Below are 21,898 nucleotides of genomic sequence, written 5' to 3'. Positions count from 1 at the left end.
GAAGGGAGGGAGGGAAAAAGTCGGAACAGAAGTGAGTGCAAGGGATAATGTAAAAAATTACCCTGGCATGGGTTCTGTCAATAAAAAGTTATTTAAAATAAAATAAAACAAAACAAAACAAAACAAACAAAACAAATAATTTCCAACCCTCAACTATCTCAAGGTATATTACTGGGGAAAAAAATAACAATAATAACAACAATAGCAACAATAAGAACAATTAAACAGATTGAATTTACTTATGCACAGGTTCACAAAAATACATTTGAAATTTTGCTGGATTAAAGTGCTGACCCTGAAGTCAGGAGGACCTGAGTTCAAATTTGGCCTCAGGCACTTAACACTTCCTAGTTGTGTGACCATGGACAAGTCACTTAACCCCAATTGCTTCAAATAAATAAAATAATATATAAAACATTTTTTTTTGCTGGAAAACTAGAAAAAAAAAGTTAGGAGATCAGGATTAACATGATGTGTGAAAGATAATCATAGAATAAAAAGTGATCAGTAGCATACAATGAAATATTATTGAATTTGACAAGCATTTATTAGGCAAATATTATGTGTAAATTACCATCTTAGTTACTAGGAATACAATGATAAAGTTGACATTGTCAAAAGTGATATAAAATTTGACTTTATGTGCATATGTGGACTTACAAAATGTCAACTCTTAAAGATAAAAGAATGAACAACAAGATATGTATGCACATTTTATAGATGTATGTGTGTGGATACATATGCACATGGTTATACACTAAGATTTGACTTTACATGTACATATGCCTGTATCGATGCAATATATATCTAACAAAATTCTACAGCACTATTTGTCAGCTTTGATTATTATGCTGCACATATTTGTATACAGCTATAATTATTTTACATGTGCACACCTATAAATATACAGATAAAATCAAATGCATCATGTATGTGTGGATATATATGTGTATATACACATGTGTGAAAAAAAAGAAAAAAAAATACACATGTGTGTATGTGTCTATAATTCATTAGTGAAAAATTCCTACCCAGAAAGAACTTTAAAGGAAGATGTAATTCTGAGTTTTAGACATGTGTTAAATAGTCTTCCCATTTTAATTTTTCTAAGCAGCATCATGCTACATCTAGAATCATAATTTAGAATTGTATCAAATTTTTAAAAGTATTCATTGATCCAAATGAATACTCCAGTGTTTATAAATGGTGACTCCCTTCTTTTCTTACGATCTAGGATAAGTCACAATGGCATGGATTAACTAAAGAAGAGAATCTTAGAGGACAATATAATTAGCAATTACTGAACTTAAAATGTTAGTTTTCCCTGAGCTTAATGCAGTTGAAACCCCATAGGAAACCCTCTTATGTTCAAGCACTGACTTTCTGGAAATTGGAAGACAAAATAGAAGGACTACATAAGACAAAATATTGGGGTTACAGTGTAATTTTCAGGTAAAAAAAACTGTCTGTGTGATTTTCTTATTGGTTAAAAAGGTTGTCTGACTTCTCTGTGGGGAATAATGGAAACAGGAAATTAATATACCAGCCTACATGTTCATAGACATCTAAGTTGATGTGGACATAAGTTTGTCTCATATATGCGACTATGTCCTAACCTTCTTTAAAAAGAAATAAATAGTAGAAAAGTTTCTTTATCCCTTCCTTTTTTGGTCTTTATCATCTATTGTCTATGTTTGTCTATATTATAAGAACTAGGAAGGGACTTAATAGCCACTTTGGCAAGAAAGGGGGGCGGATAATAGGGCCTGTTATTATCATAGCAGGATTAGAGCTGCTTGGCAATATTTGTCTTGCCAAAAATGAAGGAATTCATTCAACAGACCTTACCAAGCTACTGTTTAACCCTACTTAGACTATTACAGTTATACTTTAAGATACTGGAGTATAGGGCAATTCAGCTAAGTTTGTTTTTATGTGGTGATATATTGGTGGTTGCAGTCAAAAGATTGCTTTTCATACACTTCTTGGTATATGAGATGGAAGACAAAAATATAGAATCATAGATGTAGATCTAGAAAGGATCTTCATGATTATTAATGCAAGTCTTCCATTTTAAAGATACGAAAATAAAAGCTCAGAGTGGTCCATCAATTTGTTTAATGTAATACTGATTAAAAATGGCTACCTTTACGAGTGTGATTTCATTCAGGAGGATGAAGATGAAAAATAATCTGAGGGTTAGCTTATTATTCTTTTTGGTTTCTTTTCTTCAGGGTGAAAGAAAATTAGACATGTTTGTAGTCTGAGGAGAGAGCACCTGATCTTAAAGGGGAGGTTGAAATTGAAATGAAATTCAAATGAATGCATTGCTGGAGTAAAGAGAATTTGAATTTAGGTCCTCTGAGTATAGGTCCAAATGATTTTTCATTACATATGTTGCACTATCAGAGGAATTTCTGTTTGGGCTATAAGTAATTATTAGGTAAATATTAATAACGATACATTGAATTTGATATTTTATAATTTGACTAATTAGATAAATATTTGATTCTTATAGGTGAATTTCATAATTATTAGAGAAAGTAGAGGTAAATATCTTATAGTAGCTAATTGGTTAGAGGAATCATGCATGCAATTTTAGGTCTATGGGAAGGCTAGACTTAAGTTCCATCTCTAACATATTCTTGCTGTTCTCCATTTAATTTTTTAATTCTCTCAGCAAACTATACGTGATTGAAATTACAGATGATTTACAAATCTGTATTAGAAGAGAGTCATCACACTGGAAGGTTTATACACCAATGGACTTATAAGTCTCAAACAAACAAGTGGTAGTAGAAAGATGATTGCATCATTCATTTAATCTTTGGAGAGAAAAAAAGCATGTTTGAAAAATAACAAACAATTGTTTTAAAAACAATTCATGCTTTAAAAGGAATGAGAGAATTGGTCAGTACAACTATAACATTAGCACTTTTTTAGGTCAGGTTTGGTTTTAGGATGAAATGAAATACCCAAAAAACAATGAAATATCTACAAAAGGACCTTAACTTTCCTAACACTGCAATGACATGCAACAGTAATATAGTAGCTTCTCTTTTATTAAGTTTCTCTGGATGTTATTCTCCTCATATACATATAGAATTATAGTCTGATCAATACAGATTATCACAGTATCGTGACTTGAATAGTTTTAGCTACCCAAAAAAGTCTGACAAGTCTGGACTTCATGTGATTGTGTTTTTTTCATTCTATAGATCACTAGAAAAATGAGGTTAATCAAGTCCCATAGGTAGCATTGTTTCTTTTACAGGTATTCTCATATTGTGGATATAAGGAAAGAAGCTGTATCAGGGATATACTGCCTCTACAACACTTCTTAAACTTGTTTAACTCACAACCCCTTTTCACAAGAGAAATTTTTATGTGACCTCAAATATATTGATATGTAAAATAGGTATAAAATCAAGGATTTACTGAAAATAAATCATAAAGGAATTTATTTTAAAATAATTTTGATACACACATGTATGAATTATATAATTTTACCCTTTATTAAAGATGAAACAAATTTGTAATGAATAATGTGGAATGTGCTTGAATTTGGAATGAAATGGATGTGCTTGTTTATTTGTACATAAAGAATTAACTCTTGGTAGAATATCTGATACCTCTTATGATTATCAAAATTTTACCGGCCCCCACATTCACTTCTGCTAGCCACAATTTAAGAAGCTTTCCTATAATACAAATAATAGGATCTCCTTCTGATTATTGTTTTCTGCCTTCTCCTCCCATTAGATTGTAAAACTTCTGCTTCTTTACTCATTATAAATGACATTAATTGGTTAGCCTTAATCAAATCTTGCTACCTCCTAAGTCTTGATATTAATATGATTTAACTTATGAAAAATACAGGTTTTGTTTCTGGTTTTGGTAGTAAACTGTCATATTGCTAATCTGAGTTGAATATAAGGGAGAAGTTAAATTTAAACTGACTTTAAAATGGTAAATTCAGATTTACTTTTTCTACCAAGTACTAGAGTGATCTGGTAATTCTGAAGTTTAGGCAGCTGTGGAATTATACTGAAAAAAAACATTCTGCCCAATGCATCTTTCTAGCTTCTTCTTCTTCTTCTTCTTCTTCTTCTTCTTCTTCTTTTTTTTTTTTTTTTTTTGTGGAAGCAACAATGATGTTGAATTCTCTCCAGCAATATGTACAACATGAGTTCAAATTTTAAAAGAACAAATACAAAAAATGGAACAAAGCAGAGGTAGGTAACGAAAGATGAATACAAAAATGTAGCATGACCTATAAGAAGAATGTCAGTTAGGTAAAAGCACGGAATGAGCCAAAGCTTTCAAAACAAGCTGCAAAGGACCAGAAAAAGCCCATTTTAACTTATTTCTAGAGCGATATGCAAATCATAAGCCAATGGACACATTAATGGACAAGAGAGAAAGCTGGAATTGTGTTTTGGGTTTTTTTTTTTTTTTTTTTTTACATAGCCTGCAGTCTGCTTCTGTCTCCTGTCAAAGAGAATGATTGGATTTTCAAAGCATAGGACTGAAACATTGATGAGGGAATCAGAGACCAAGAGAGATAAAGAAATGATTTGAGAACACTGACTTTATTTTTAATTTATTGTTTTATTTTTAAAGGCAATTTTAGCATATTTTAAAGTTTTGAGTTTCATATTTTTCTCCATTCCCTCTTCACATTCTCCCCCTGAAACAGTAAGCAATTTTTTTTTATCATTTTTATACGTGTAAGCATATAAAACATGTTTCTACATCTGTCTTGTTGTGAAAGAAGATCAAACCAAAAGAAAAAACAAATTACGAAAAAAATAAGAAAAGTGAAAAATAGTGTACTTCAATCTATATTCATAACCCATCAGTTCTTTCTATTCTACCCATCAGTCTGGGTAACATTATTTTTCCATGAGTTTTATCCAATGTCTTGGATCATTTTATTGCTGAAAACAGCTAAGTCATTCACAGTTGATCATTGTGCAATATTGCTGTTATTGTATACAATGGAAAATATTTTAAATGAATTTGTCATTTTCCATGTAAAAATTATGCCTCAGAGCACTAAAATTATTTTATGTGCAACCATTGAACCAATCAATGAACTTCGAGGAATCATAAACAATGAAAGGATTGGATTTTTTCCTGCTTCTCAACAATCAGGTTCTAAAAATTATAAACAATGAACTGGATAGTATTATCCTGTCAGGTTTGAGGTCAGCATTTTAAGCAGATATTTTGTGACCATTTATAAAGGCTATCAAAAAAAAAAAAAAAAAAGAAGACTGGTTGAATTCAATGTAGTTTGGTTTAATTCAGTTTCATTCAATTTAATAGCAATCAATTGCCAGATTTGGGAAATATAAACAAGAATATCTAGGTTTAAGGAAAATATTTAGGAAAGCTTCAAAATATTCAAATGGACAAGTTGTAGAATTGTTAATTATCCATTTTGAATTCAAAAGATGCCTACAGCTGTTTAAGAGAGCAAGTAAATAAGATATTATTAAGAAACCATAAGGGTGGTCCAGCTAGGTCATGCAGGGAATAGAACACTGGCTCTGAACTAAGGAAGATCTGAGTTCAAATTCAGCCTGAAACACTTACTAGTTTGGTGCCCATGGGGAAATATCTTAACCCTGATTTGAAAAAAGAGTGTTACCTTATGAAGAAAAGACAAAATGTAAGTACCATATTTTGGTAATATCTCAGTGATTTCTGTCTTCAATCTACCACTGTTCATCATTGAAGTAAAAACAAGACAAAGAAAAATTTCAACGAACATGTGAGTGAAATTGTTATGCTTTTGAATAATATGATGCTAAGAAAGATAGCTAATATTTAAGAAGAAAGAATTGGAATCTTCAAAGTCTTCAATTACTTACAATGCAAAGTTGAATCTGTTGACATAAAATTCAATAAGGACATATTTATAGACCTACATAGATAGATGCATAGATAGAGTTATGAAGTTCTAAATCTGGTTTCAAAAAATTAGGAAACAATCTAGTCAAAAATCTAAGGGTTTTTGTAGACTATAAACTCATGTGAATCAACAGTTCACTGTGGTAGGAAAAAGAAAAGAAACTCTAGAATGATCCTCAATGAATAAAAAGAAGTATTTTATCCTTAAAGAAGGAGAATTTAAGCAAAGTTCAAGACTCCTTTTGAAGAGGAGTATTTTAGAAGAAGCCTCTTATAACTCTGTCTCCTCATCTTGTATATTTTTCCTAGCTGGCCTTCTTTCATGGGATTTTCTGCCCTATCACCTCTACTGACTGGTTTCCTAGATTTCCTTTGTTATCCAATTCATGTAGGAATTTCACCTGTCATCTTAACTTTGTTTATATGAAACAAGAGGCTGTCCCCCATATCTACCCTGTGCCCTAGGAGTTCAAGATTATTTGTGGTGCTATTCAAAGTACATGGAGGAGATTGTTTAAGAAGACGAGAAATATAAGGAGCAAAATTAAGACTTTGATTTTCTGTGCAATGTTACTGTAGTTTATCCAATGGTTGATTCTGTGGCTGGGGAAAACTTTTTGCACTTAAGTATATTTTTTGATTGACTCACTAATCGAGTTATGTTCTCAGGTGATGAATGAATCAAAGAAATATAGGTGGAGGAATTTTGATGATAAACAGGCACACATGAGAATGTATATGAGCATAGATTTATAAACATTGAAGTATGTATGCTTATGTGCATAAACACATGCATGTTATATATATGTATGTTTATCATATTTGTTATGTACATATATTTGAAATTAAACACAAAATAAAATTATCATTTTTAATCTATGTTATATAACAAGAATGGACTGGATAATAAAGTTTTCAGTCTCTCATGCAGTATTTATTTTTCTTTTTGAGAATAAAATAAATACAACTTTTCAAAATTTCCTGATTATAGTTTCTTCTGGTATCATTTTAATTTTCTTCTTGGAAGAATTTTTGTTTTGGAAGCCTATCCTCAAATTCTTTCTCATTCCTCTCTAATTAAAATAAAAACAAAATCCTTATTAAATGAATATTCAAGTAAAACAAATTCCCACATTAGCCATGTCCACAAAGAAATGTCTCATTCAAGATTTTTGGACCACAACATCTCTGCCAGAATGTGACTTGCCTGCTTGAACTTCAGGGTCCTAGGATCAAGGATGGTAAATAGTTTTATTTAAGTATTTAAAATTTGTGTATTTTTCCAGTATTGTTATCATACACCCAGAAGAATAATTAATATATAATAAAATTATTTTGTTAATTACATGAGATCAAATATACTGACACTTCATATAAAACTCCTTTATTATTCATTGTAGACACTCTTCTAGGTATCTGGACCATAAGTAAGTTAGCCTCTTTCCATATTTCCACTGTTCCATACTTTATGTTCTTCTTGTATTCTATGATTTTATGTATCAGCCTCCTTGTTCCTTTCTGTTCTCACACAATATATTCTGTCTCTTTCACTTGTGTATTTTTCTTAGTTGTCTTTTTTGTATGAGATTTTCTCCCTTATCTCCTCTGCTGCCTGGTTTCCTGGATTTCCTTAAAGTCATCCAATGCATCCTGGGAAAGTACCAGTCATATTAACTTTAATTATATAAGAAAATAAGGGTGCCTCAATAAGTAGCGGGCCCCTCTTTTCTACCCCTAGGTCCCAGGAGGTTCACCATATTGTTGCCTGACTATGAAGTCATTGAATCAACTTTACCTCAAAATTAAGTTCATAATTCATATATTCAAGTTATCTGTTGGGCTTTGCCTCCACAGCATCAAGGAGAATTCATGTGCACTGCCACACACATTCAAAAAGCCTTTGCTAACATATACATGTACGTGCATAATATTTTAACACACCATTTCCTTTTGCTCATTCACTTAAAACCCAAGCTAGGTTCTTTACATGTACCTGCTACTTTGGAAATTTATTTAAGGAAATAATTGTAATGTTGGAGACTAAAAAATTTTGAAGAGCATCATGATAATAAAATTTATATTCTCTCTCAAATTGACAAGAAATCATATGATTTTTGAAGTTACTGAAATTAAAATATTCAAAAAACTACAATAAAAGATAATAATGATCCTTTCTTTTTTTTCCCCTGAGGCAATTGGGGTCAAGTGACTTGCCCAGGGTCACACAGCTAGAATGTGTTAAGTGTCTGAGGTCAGATTGGAACTCAGATGCTCCTGATTTCAGGGTTAGTGCTCTATCCACTGCACCACCTAGGTGCCCCGAAAATAATGATTGTAAATTTTCATACATTTACATATCCCAAATATTTATACCAACAGCCATAGAAAGGGAATGATAGAACTAGATAAAAATTATGATTATTTTACTTTACCAATATATACATTTTTATATACTGATTACATTATGATCATATCATTATATATGATAAGTTACTATATTGAGTACTATAGCATCATGTGGGCATAAAATTTATGATTTTTAGATCTTCCATGGTAGGCTATATATGCATAGTCGATTCTAATTGGTCAAAGCATTAAAACATTGCCTGTGGAAACTAGATAATTCACCCTGAATTAAATAATGAAAACAACATCAACAACAACAAAAGCTTGACCTTCAGAGCAGGAGACCTGCTGAAATCTCAGGTGAACTTGAACTTTGCAGTCCAATTAGATGGGAAAGTTCCCTAAAGAAACTACCAGGAAGAATTGTCAATATTTTGGTAGTTTCAGTGCTTTGAATTTAACAAGATTGAGAGAGAAATAAGGAGGAAATTAGAATGAAATATTATAATTTTTTTTCAATAAGAAAAAAATAAGTTCAATAAGAACTAAGAAAATTTTACAATGTAAATTAGTTACAGCTTTCTGTAACAAGATGATTATTCGACATAACTTAATTGCAATCTAATTTCCATGTAATTCAGGAAAAGAAACTAAAAAAGATGGACAAATAAGAGATACCCTAGGGGATACCATGTCCTAACACACCAAATAGTACAAATAAATTTAAAATAGTCATTTTCCTACTTACCAATTTTATAACACTGGGATTTTTCCAGAATACTATTTACTTGAAATGTAAAAAACAAGTATAAAAGAACAGATTGAAAGGAAGTCTGAAAGCACCATTGGAGAATCTTCTACAAAGAAAGAAAAGCTATGAACTTGATTCCCAAAGAACAAACAACAAATCCCGTGTCTTAAGTTCTTAATCCTTAGACAAACATTTCAGAAAAGAGTCCTTTTTCAAATTGCAAAATAAATAGATTTTTATGGATGATAGTATATGTTGAATATCTGAGAAAATGTTTTTGTATGAAAAAAAAAGTTTTTTTCAGGCTCTTATGTAAAAATAAGAAACGAGTTCTGTGATAGTAATTTAATTTTCAATTTATATTTTCCTTATGAACGACTTGTTTAGGGCAATATAACTGAATGGTTTAGATGCAGTTTTTGTGACTCTGGAGCCAGAGGGACATGGTGATGTATGATGGATGAATAATGGAGTTAGAAATTTTTATCCCTGGAGGAGTATTTAAGTCCAGACACATTTTACTGTGATGGAAAGAAAATTACTTGTGGGTATTTTTTGACCTTTTTACAATTATAGATATGATTTCCGGATCAACACTTAAACAATTGTCTTTTTTGTAACTAAAAATAAGTAGAACATTTATTAGAAGTTACTGTTTTTCAGTGGTCTGAAAGTCTGACAGCAAGTCAGTTGTTCAAGTCAGATAATCTCTCTGAATACTAATTTATTCATTCGCAAAATAAGTTAGGAATCTAGAACATTATCTAATAGTTCTAAGCTATTGTAGCTTGAAGAATCCATCTTTTAGATCAAATTTAACTTAAGCAACAGGGATCATTTATAACTGTATAGTATATGTCTATCTCTACATACTTTGATAGTTTTTTGCAGCCATTCTTCTGACATGAAATTGATATATATGTATTATTTCAAGCAATTATATTAGAATTTTTAAATCAACTCTTAGTTGTCCTCTGCTCTATATATTTTTTGTTGGTAAGTTATTTTAGGATAATTTGTAAAGCTTTCTTCTTTCATACCTTATTTTCCTCTTATTGGAAGTTGTTTGTAAGTTATTTTTATTGATTCCACATTTCACTTCATTGAGTTTCACATATTGAATGCTAAATTGAATGGCACATAAAGAGATTGCATTAGAAGACAATAATTCATTGTATTCCTTTACAGAAATTCCTAAGGTAGAATTAACTTCAAAAATTCCCTATTACATGAAATGGTTAATTTCATCTTTCTTATTTTTTAAAATTCCATTTTTAGTGTGGACAAAGCAGATGATGAAGATGACGAGGATTTAACAGTGAACAAAACTTGGGTATTAGCACCAAAGATACATGAAGGTGATGTCACACACATCCTGAACTCTTTACTTCAAGGCTATGATAACAAACTTCGGCCTGATATAGGAGGTGAGCTTATTTTATTGTTATGGTATTTTAATTATTTTAAGGAAAAATGAAACTGTGTATAAAATGGTTGTCTTTATAGATTAAATCACAATGGCTTAAGTAATACATATATGTATATATTCATGTATATATATATGTAGGGATGTGTATATACATTTGTGATGCATGTGTTTGTGTGTGTGTGTGTGTGTGTGTATACACACACATAATATGTACTTTATATAGAATTAAGTTCTAAATTGCCTCAATCATTAGTAATTATTTTTCCAATAATAAAATTATCCCATTAAATGGAAAGATCTACCACTTAAAATCTGGGTAAATTATTTAATTTTTCCATTTTATTCTTCTCTATCAAATTAAGGCATCTCAACTTATAGAGTTAATTATTTTTTAATTATCAGGGTAAATGAAAAAATTTGATTTTGTTAAATTCAGACCACAAGACTCTTCTAATAATCCATTTCTAGAAGAAAGATTAGCCTTGGAGCTAAAGTCTCAGTAAAAAAGGCAAGAATTGCAAAGTGGAATGTAGGATACTCTTAGATATAGTTGTTCTTTTGCTTTGTTTTTTTCTTAAACAATTTTCTTGGTTAAAAAGAATAGTTTGATGTGAGAGCATACTCAGAAATTATGATGTAAAAAAAGGCAAATAACTTTTTTAATGGCAGAGATGAACATTATTTTACAAATTGCCTGTTAGGAAACTGAATTTTTTGGTATCATAGTGATGAGTCAAAACTGAATTGTTTTGATATAAAGCTTCAAATCCAATTATGTAATTAATTTACTGAAATAAAGAGTGATATTCTGGCACCTGCCAGTCATAGTGGAATCCCCTGATTCTAACAGTGGAATCAGGTTGAATGGGTTGACACTTGGGAGAGATGTTGTTTCAATAGTCAGGTGAATTTAATAAAAATCCTAAACTTGAAATAAGGACTTTTTATTAATATTATAGCAAAAAAAAATTCCAAACCACAAGGAAAAATAGCCTAAAAGTTTAAACTTTTATTTTTAGACAGATAAAACTCTACTTATTATATTATAATTGAAGACATTAATATTTCATATTTAAATATTAAAAGAAAATTCCCAGAGGGTTTTCACTGCATATATGTATTTTATGGTTTGATAGGTATATATAGATCTTTATATGTATATTCATATATTATGTTTGCATTTGAGTATATATGTTTAATATATAATTTTCAATATATCATATATGATATTTAAAGAATATATATTATCTTTCTATGTATTTATGTTCATATACATAGGTATATATGTACATACCCATAAAGAGAAGTATGTGTGTATAAATATGTGTATATGTATGTATACACACACACACTGAAGGAATCAGATCTACAAATCCATCATCTAGCTATGTCTCTGATTCTCTTTCTCTTTTTCTGTCTTCCTCTGTGTCTCTCTGTCTTTCTTCCTCTCCCCCATTTACATCTTTATATTTGAAGCATCGTTATATAGAAGTAAAAAAGAAAAAGAACTGGCCTCAAAAACAGGAAGACGATTTCAAGTCTTGACCCTGTCACATTCCAACTGTTATCTTGGAATGTCACTTAATTAATCAATGTTCTAGGTCAGAGTTATAAAACACACAGGATATGGGCCACATGTAACCCACAAGTCTTCTGAATGTGTCCCAAACCACATTAAAATACAAATGGAAAATATTTGACAAAATATATAAAAACACAAGAAAACAAATATCACAGTTTAAACAAAGAAAATATGTGTTCCTTATGTATTGATTTCTGTTCTAACAGTAACAGTTCTAGGTTACCCTTTAAAAATACACAATATAAAGAAGGTGCCAATCCGCATTTGTAGAGAGATTTTCCTCACCACAGAATTTCTTTTTTCATGAAGTTACACATTTGTGTATATAATTTGTCCTTAATATGTGCCATCCAGGGATAGGACCTAGTATTTTAACTATATGATATGATTTTAAAGTTGAAAGTTGATTTCATATTGTCACATTTGGGAAATTCTGGCTCTATAAAAGAGCCTGTTCTATGATAGTGAGAATTAAATTGACTTTGAAAGTGGATTTTTTTCTTTCTATATGATTTCCTTCCTAAACCAAAGAATATTATTCTCCCGAATCACATGAGAGTCAAGAGAATGAGTTTCAATTTCTTTAATTATGAATTCCTTATGTATCATGTTCTTTTTATTCAAGCTGCCCACAGTAAGTATTGTTTATTCCTAAACTCCCTGGTTTCTTCCTTCCTTCCTTCCTTCCTTCCTTCCTTCCTTCCTTCCTTCCTTCCTTCCTTCCTTCCTTCCTTCCTTCCTTCCTTCCTTCCTGCCTTCTTTCCTGCCTTCCTTCCTTTTTGCTTTCCTTCCTTTTTTTCTTTTTCTTTCTTTCCCTTTTTTCCTGACTGAGAAACCACTAAAATAACCCAAACAAAACAGCCAACCTTTGGGTTATTTGAAAAATATTCTCAATGTCCATACTGAAAAATCTTTAGTGATTTACTTAATTCTCTTTTGCTATATTGATGGACATAAAATCACTAAAGTTCCTAAAATATTTCTTTCAGTTCATTCATTTTCTGAGCTATTTCACACTTTCTTGAAATATCTTTTAAGCTTCTATGGTTTTCTCAGATATTAAAAAAATAACTAATTGTTACTAGAAAGCTAAATGTTCATATGGGCAAGTCCTTAGACAATCAGTCAGAAAACATACAGTGACCCTGAGCTGAGTTTTCCTGAAATCGTTTACTCCCACCAGTTCTTTTTAATCATCTTGTTAAACATTCACCAGTTCTACACTTTTGAAAAATATCCTATCATTACAAAGTCATGCAAAATGGATATCTGTGATATTCTGGGGATATTTTCAAATAAACTATAGCATACATTCCTACTTTCCAGAGAAATGAAAAATAGCTTCATTTATTTTCCATTTCATTTTGTTTTAGCTTTTAAGTATTAAGGACAGCTGGAGACATATACATTGTATGCCTACATTATATATTAGATACATATATAATATACATACCATATATATATACATATATATATTTATACATGATAAGGTAGATAGTTTTATACACACACACACACACACACACATATATTGCAATTTGACTCAACAAGATTTTGGTACTGATCTTTGTTCAAATGATTACAATTACTGAAATATTAAAAGAATTTTTATCATAAGGAAATTTCACCTATAAATTGATTCTATAGAAGAGAAGCTAAGATTGAATATTGTATCAATTTCAAAATTACTTGATGATTTTCAGGAACACAAACTCATAGAACACAATTGATAAAGACTTAGAAGACATCTAGTAAGATCATTCATCTTATATATGTCTTTGCTTGACAATACCATTAACAAATGGTCAAGCATCTTGACCACTATATCCAGTAATTTATTCAGTGCTGGGAAATCTATTATTTCCTAAAGAAGTCCTTCCAATCTTAGAATTCTAATTATGAGAAATGTCTTAGCAGAAAACCAATATCTGCTTTCCTACAACATGCCCATTTGTTTTATTTATTATTTACCACTCAGACTAAGCTTTATTTTCCCCATGTTTCAGAAATCCAAATACTTAAGGAAATTTTTGCTTCTTTACATGGTTCCTATTGTCCAGATAGGATAAACATCCCAAGTTTCCTCAATTATTCTTCATGTGGCATGGACAACAGCATCATTGTCATTCTTTTTAATCTTCTTTTGATTATCTAGACATTGCTAATATCTATGTGGAAATGAGGAAACCATAGCTAAATAGAATGTGTAAGAGAGGGCTATAATGAATTATAATATAAAGGAAGTCTATTATGCTTGATTTTGTAAATTATTTTTTCAATTATTGAACCTAAGTTCATAAATGTTTATTATATTTTAAAACATATTTTGTTGTCTTGTGATTAATAATTGATATCACCACTGAGAAAGTAATTTGTCACAACAATTCTCTTGCTAAATCTTTGTAATAGTTATTATTTTAATGAAATGGGGGACTTCACATTTAATTCATCACTATAACAATAGAGATTTTGGATCCAAATTTTCTAATTCAGTATATTTTCTATTCATTCTAGAAAATCTGATGAACATGTCATTTATGCTTTTATCCAGAATAGAACAAAACTTAATCTTTAAAGCATTTCTTAGAAAACCTCATCAAAACATGACAGCAATCTGTTAATAATGGAATTCTCTCTTGAGATTGGGTTGTCCATTCCTTTCAGGAAATAGCTTACTGTAATAGTAGTGGAATAATAATGATGATTGATTTTGATTTGGAAGATTTTCTATTTAATCCCACCCATAACTGTACTACTTATGTTGTACAAGTCACATCACATTTATATGCATCAGAAAAATAAGAATTAGTTAAGTGATTCTAAGCACCCTTTCTATCGCCCAAGCAATTGTCCCAGGATTTTATGACTTGTTCATAAAGGATTTTATCAAATACACTGCAGAAAACTATCTGTACTATGTTTTTGGTATTCTTTGATCTCTCATCTAATATCCTTGATAAAATAAATTTTATTTATCACAAAAGTAATGACTTGTAATGAATTATAAACATTGAGCAATTATATATTTTTCTGTCCACATTATGTCATACTATCATACATTAAATTTCAATAGTTTCTAAACCTATCTAGCAAGATAATTTCAAATTTCAGTTTTATTATTCTCATAATAATGTTTGTTTTCCCACTCTCTAAAGCACAAGTACTTTTTTTTGTAAAAATATATATTTATTTATCTTTTATCATTTTCTTAATTTTGAAAGCCAAATTTCCTCCTTCTATAACTCATTGAGTTTAGCAATTTGATCACATGTATAATCAATATCAAATGAAGTGATTCAAAGCATTTCCATATTAGCCATATTGCAAAAAAAGTTAGAAAAAAATAAAAAATATATGATTAGATTTTGCATCATTAATTCTTTGGAATTGCCTCGTGTCATTTGCTGTTTATATCATTTGATCAGTTTCATAATTAGAGAATGACTCTTATTTTTCTAAATTTGGATCAGTTCCCTCCGAATTTGAGAAATGAGGTTTTTAATGGATGCTGGAGTTCTTAATCACACAAATATACACATATATTGGTTATAATTACATATGTTGTATATATATGCATACATATGCACATATATGTATATATATGAAACTAATTCAGTACAACCGATTTCTTATGTTTTTATTTTATGCACTCAAAAACATTATTATAAGAAGAGGTCTATAGTCATTACCACACTGCTGGAATTTCATTACAGTAAAACAAAAGAACAAGAACAACTTAAAGGACAAACGTCCCTGAACTAGGCTATAGCACCAAACCCCATATATTGTATTACTCATTTTATGCAAATGTACAAACATACTTATAACTATAAAATAAATCTGGTTAGGTGAATAGTTCATATAAAATGAGGGCTAACTCTATAAATAAAATCCCATGAAATTGCAATTCCAATTATATTGTAGAATATGAAATATTATTCATATATATAATTACATATAGTAAAGCACTCTGTAGCATGAACAAGTACCATCAGAATTACAAAAGATCTATTTTATATTATTTATTGGAGAAAAGAAAATTACATATAAAATATAGTTTCCATATAATGATGATGTAAGAAAAATCAGAATACTATCTATAACTAAACACTTGAAAATATGTACTATAACTTAATTTGTGGGTTAATGTGAATTGAATGGAATAACTTGACCTTTATTACAACAAAATGTATGGCTTATAAAAGCATATATTCATATTTGCAAGATTTATATATAAAATATACACAATACATAAACACATACAAAAATGTATATACTCATGCTATGTGAAAATGTTTTTTATATAACATAAATATATTTGTATGTTAGTTATTCTTAGGAAGTATAACATAATTTGTACATTAAACTAGCAAACTTATTAAATGGACTTCATACTGACTAATCAGAAATATACATCTTGGAGCTAGTATGACTGGACTAGAATTTGCACTGTGCTAAAATCTATATTCACAAGAAATAGATAGTAAGCATCTATTCTTTAAAGATCATATAAGCAATACTTGGTATTGACTGATTATCAAAAACCAAATGATTCTATCTGATTGAGAAGTCTCATAATTTTAAATTAATAGTCTTTTTGTATCTTTTTACCTATCAAGAAATGTCATTTTATAATTACAATTTTATCCCAACAACTAATAAATTAATAATTACAAACATATTAATTGCATATTAAAATCTATAAATTTTGTCACATATTGTTCCTGGGGAAAACTGAGAGCAGTTGGACAAAAGAGTTGTTACCTTAAAATTGACACATCATCTCCTTCAAAAAATTCTACATCTCATTTATTTTTACCTACAGCATTTTTCACTATTTTAGAAATGGAGAAACTGAGGGATAAAAAATCTAAGCCATTTGCACAGTAACATAACTCATAGTTTATGATTTTCGATGTCTAATATAAAAGAAGAGGGTGCTTAGAGAAGATGAAACATTATTTTAAAGATCTTGTCTCATTTGATGCCTCCCAATCTCTAGTTGTTGATAAATATTTTAGGCAGAATTGATATGAAAATCAGAAAATGGACAAATATGAGGAATTCTTTTCCCAAGATTTTTCTTCCATTTTCTATCTTACTGCCTAGACTTTTCCTATAGGTATTAATTTCTTTGTATGTTTAATCTTTTAGTCTTATGTAACAATGTCTAAATCCCAAGAAGGATTAATATGGACTAAATTTCCTGATCTGTGAAATTATTTTTTAAAAATATTCACACTACTTAAATCAAGGGTTGTGAAAAAAAATTATTTAATATTAAACTGCTCTAGAAATGTGAAAAATCATCACCTTGAATCTTGGGGCCTCTTCTCCAGTCCTGTAATATCAATGAACCTATTATGGTAGGTTTCGCAATTCGGGGGAGGGAAGACTTGCCACCATACCTTAAGTGCATCCTACTGTTTTCTTCCTCCATCACTGCCTTCCCAGTTTGGATACTCCCTAAATGTAACTCTAGTATGAGAAGAACTGACACCAAAGAAGAAATCTTGCTTAACTCCTCCTTAGGTTAGGCTACTTGATTGCTCATAAGGATCGGATAATGCTCCATTCCTTCTGAAGTGATAAAGGACCTTCATCTCTTCTATTTGCCTTGAAAGGAACTTCATGCTTTGCCAGATATTCTGCCCCTGAAGTCTGCCCACATTGCCATCTAGCTCTATTTTTCTTTTTATGTGCCTATTATTTAGCACAGTGCTTGATGGAAGTGAACATTTAATAAATGTTTTTTCATCCTTCATTAGTTTTACAAATGGGTGAAAATGAGGAACAGTGAGTAGAAATGATATGAGTATGGTTACACACATACTTTGAAAGTCATTATAGAATTCTAGTTACCAGATTATCCTGTTCAACTAGATTAGAAGTTCCTCAAGGAACCTCTTTTCTCATATCCTGTTATATTCTCTTTTTTTACATTATATTTATTTCAAGTACCCATATGTGAATTCATAGTCTTCAGCACATTTGATGATTTTTCGTGAGAATATATTTACTAGTAATAAATAAGACTTGGACTTAAAAAATAAAACAGTTCACAATTTTAAGAACATCCAATTTTAGAAAAGTTCTTCAAACGTAAAGCAGTTTGATAATATGGTTGTATTTATGTATATATACATACCCATATATACATGTATATATGCATACATGCATATGAGATCCATTACAATCCTATAACATTAAGTACATATATGTGCCAAGCATTGTTAAACATTGGATATAGAATTAATAAAAAAAAAAAAGTCCTGTCATTATGTAGCTTACGATCTAAATATAACAGTGACTATACTGGCTTTCACTGCCTGAAGACCACATTTCATCTCTTCCCCAGAGGTTTTTCAGGTAGGATTTGAGGATGTCTCTCATCTCAGCAATTGGTTCAAGCCTCTACCACTTTTGTTCCCCCCAGCTTTAGGGTTACAAGTATCTTAGTTTTATTTACCACTTAGCAGTCATATTAGCTATATTTTTTGCTTATTTGTTTGTTTGTTTTTCTTTTTTTAAATGAAGGCATATTTATTCCAATGGCATAGTGAGAGAAAACATATAAATATTTTCCTCAACATATAAGGGAAATATATCTTATTCTCTGGGAAGGAAGAGGTATAGATTCACAGTATAATTCTATTCCTATATACCATTGGTTCCAATAACTTCCAAGTCCCAAACACTCATAGACTTGCATAACAGGACTTCTTAAGCTCTCTCTGCTGGAATGACAAAGATAAGCCATGATTCACAATTTCAAGGTCACAATGACTTGAGCACTAGAGCCTGGATTCCATTTCCAGAACTTAAAACTAAAAAGAAGAAAAATAATAAAACAAAACTCCAATCCTACTTTTCAGAGCCCAAGGGCCTAAAGAGAATGGGGAAATGGCCTTTTCCCCTTATTTCACTCAATTTAGGATATGATTCCCAGATTTCAGATGAAAAAGAGCTTCACTCTCTGTATGACATCTGAAAGAGAGCCACAATGACTCCTTCAGAAAGATTTACAGATACAGTTCCAACTAAACAGCCAATTGAAAGAGACTACTCCAACCTACAATGTAGGATAAACCATATCTTTTTTCTAGAAGCTGGTCTCTGTCATCGCTTACATATATGAGACTGCATCTGACTCAATCAAATGTGACTCATTTCACATCCAAACATAGATATTTGTAGATTAGGTGACTTCCACAAAGTTACACAGCTTTTAAATATTGGAAGCTTAATTTGAACTCAGTTCTTCCTAACTCTACAATCCTATTCACTTGGCCACACACTTGTGTGTGTATACACACACACACACACGCACACTCCTATATATATATATATATATACTCCTATATATAATTCATTTATATATATATATATATATACTCCTATATATAATTCATTTATATATATATATATATATACTCCTATATATAATTCATATATATATATATATTATATATATATATATATATATATATATATATATATATATATATATATATATATAACCTGAGAAAGGCAGCTGAATTAAATTCCATTCAATAAACTTTATAATGTAGATACTATGTGCCAGACATTAACCTCTGTTTATCTCAATTTTCGCAAACATAAAAATAGGGATAATACTGAATCCTAGGATCATTTTGAAGATCTTGCAAAGCACTTAGGGCAGTTCTTCACATATAGTTGGCACTATATCACATACACACATGTATTTCTCTCATCAATATGAAAATAACTCAGAAGAGCCAAAGTATTTATATTACTTTTGGGGATATTGGTGCCCTTATTGAGTTATTGATTTAAAAAGTACAATAACATTAATTTACATAAGATATCTTTTATATATTGCTCAAAAATATCTAGGTCAGAGGTAATACATGAACATTTCATAGAAATGGTTCTTGAGGCTCCCAAAGAGCTTTGTGTCATCTAGTAAGAGTGACTTTTACAGAAAACAAATCTGACCTTTTGATGTTAAATACTAAAGTGGTATTCAGTACTTTGTAAGATTCTTAAGGTTGAAAAACTGGTACACATAAAGGTTATTTCTTTTAAAAATCTGTAATAAAAAATGGATTAGCTCTGGGATTTGTCTTCAATTATTGCTTTTCATGCTTACTTTGTAGACCAACTAAATATGTTTGTACTGTGATCTTTTTTTGGATAAATATACTTATTATTTAATAAAATTTAATATAGAGAAAAATACTACTTTTTCTTTAAAAATAAATAATCAAGAAGAATTTTTAAATGAAAACGACAGGACAATAATGTAGTTTAATTGTGACTAGTAGAAGCACATTCATAATTGTATATCTTAATAAAATGAATTAAATAAATTGATATATAATATTTTAAATCAAAGAACTACATAATAAAATATGCAGAATTTTTTATAAATACAAAATAAAAATGCAAATCAGGGAATCACAGTTTATAAAATCAAATTAAGCTGAAAACAAAAATATTTTGTCAATCAATAAGCTTTTCCCCCATGACACCAAATACTCAAATTTGACACAATATTTTTTTTTCATTGAATAGATGTATCCAAGTTCCCCATTATAGACTTAATCTATATCAAGGATATATCAAGGAGAGGTCCTGAACAATAAATTCAGAAATAACTGTTGAATCTAAATGACTTCAGAAATAATAATAATTTTAACACAAAATCTTTCACTATATCAGGATTTTGCCTAATGTTTATATATTGGTTTACGTTTGTAAGCACAAGAAAGTAACTAATAAGTAGCTAATAAGAAAGACAAAATTTAAGACAAATCAAAAGGGTGTTTTGGTCTGGGAAATAAGTAAGATGGAAGTAGAAGGGTAAACAAGTCTATGAATAAATCCATTTCAAAATCAAAGACTATGGTAGTTTGATAATAGATTGTAATAACAGAAGTTGGGAATAGAGGAGTAATCATACATGGGTGGGGCTGGAAAATCTCTGAGGTAAAGATAATGACTCATGATCTTACCAAAGGATAGAAACAAATGGCTTAGCTCCTCCTAGACTGGGCCTCTGGTCTGCTTTGGAGAATGGAGAAATAGCCCGTGTAGCCATTGTATGAGAAGTGGACAAAGTAAAGATGTCCTCATTTGGAGAGAGAAGGCAGTATTTTCAATTCTTCAACAGTTTTATATGTAGTCTAGGTGGATATTCTCTCTAGGAAAACATGTAATAATTCATTCATTCTCTGTCTTTCTGCACATAGCTTCCTATAAATTCCGCATACTTGAGGGATTCTACCATAAATTTCAAGAACTTTCAAAAGAAAAACTTAGCATGTTTATTAATTATAAATAATAATTAATTAATTATGCAACATTCTTGGTACACAGCTACTCAATCTTGGCTGGCAATTGTGGACATCTAATGACATACTTTTTGTGACTTTTCTCCTGCAAATAATAAGCACTGCAATATAGCTTACATCTACCTTAAATATCTCTATTGTTCTTTAGATAACTGAATTAATTCAAAAATATTTATTAAGCACCTACTGTGCTAAATATTCAGCTTATAAATCACACCCTCAGGGAGTTTATAAATAACTGGGAGAAGAAAATACTCAAAATAATTTTAAAAAGGTGATGGAAAGATGCACTAGGTTATGAGACATGATATTTATAGAATCATAATCAAGGAGACCTCCTGATCAAAAATAGAGAATTACCGGGAAAGTACTAAAACTGTTATATTGTGTTGGGTCTTAATAAAAAAGAAAGAGGAAGAATTGTACTTTGAATTATCTTACAGGGGGGAAAGTCTTTTAATGATGCTGACCCTAACCTAGTGAAACAAAATCCAATTTTTAGATTCTTTTCCATGTTATTCCATTACTCTTAA

General features: G+C 30.1%; 1 protein-coding gene across 1 annotated transcript in view; it reads left to right on the top strand.

Moving 5' to 3' along the window:
• The first annotated feature begins 1,333 nt into the window (after nt 1-1,333).
• Nucleotides 1,334-21,898, top strand: part of LOC127541374 (gamma-aminobutyric acid receptor subunit gamma-1-like) — a 42,810-nt gene continuing 22,245 nt past the window's right edge. The window contains exons 1-2 of the mRNA XM_051966660.1: nt 1,334-1,452; nt 10,295-10,443. Of these exons, the coding sequence (XP_051822620.1) occupies nt 1,334-1,452; nt 10,295-10,443 (268 nt within the window). The remainder of the gene's footprint in view (nt 1,453-10,294; nt 10,444-21,898) is intronic.

This window comes from Antechinus flavipes, chromosome 6, assembly GCF_016432865.1.
Source record: "Antechinus flavipes isolate AdamAnt ecotype Samford, QLD, Australia chromosome 6, AdamAnt_v2, whole genome shotgun sequence".
In the NCBI taxonomy this organism is placed as follows: domain Eukaryota; kingdom Metazoa; phylum Chordata; class Mammalia; order Dasyuromorphia; family Dasyuridae; genus Antechinus; species Antechinus flavipes.
This window is presented reverse-complemented; position numbering and strand designations above follow the sequence as displayed.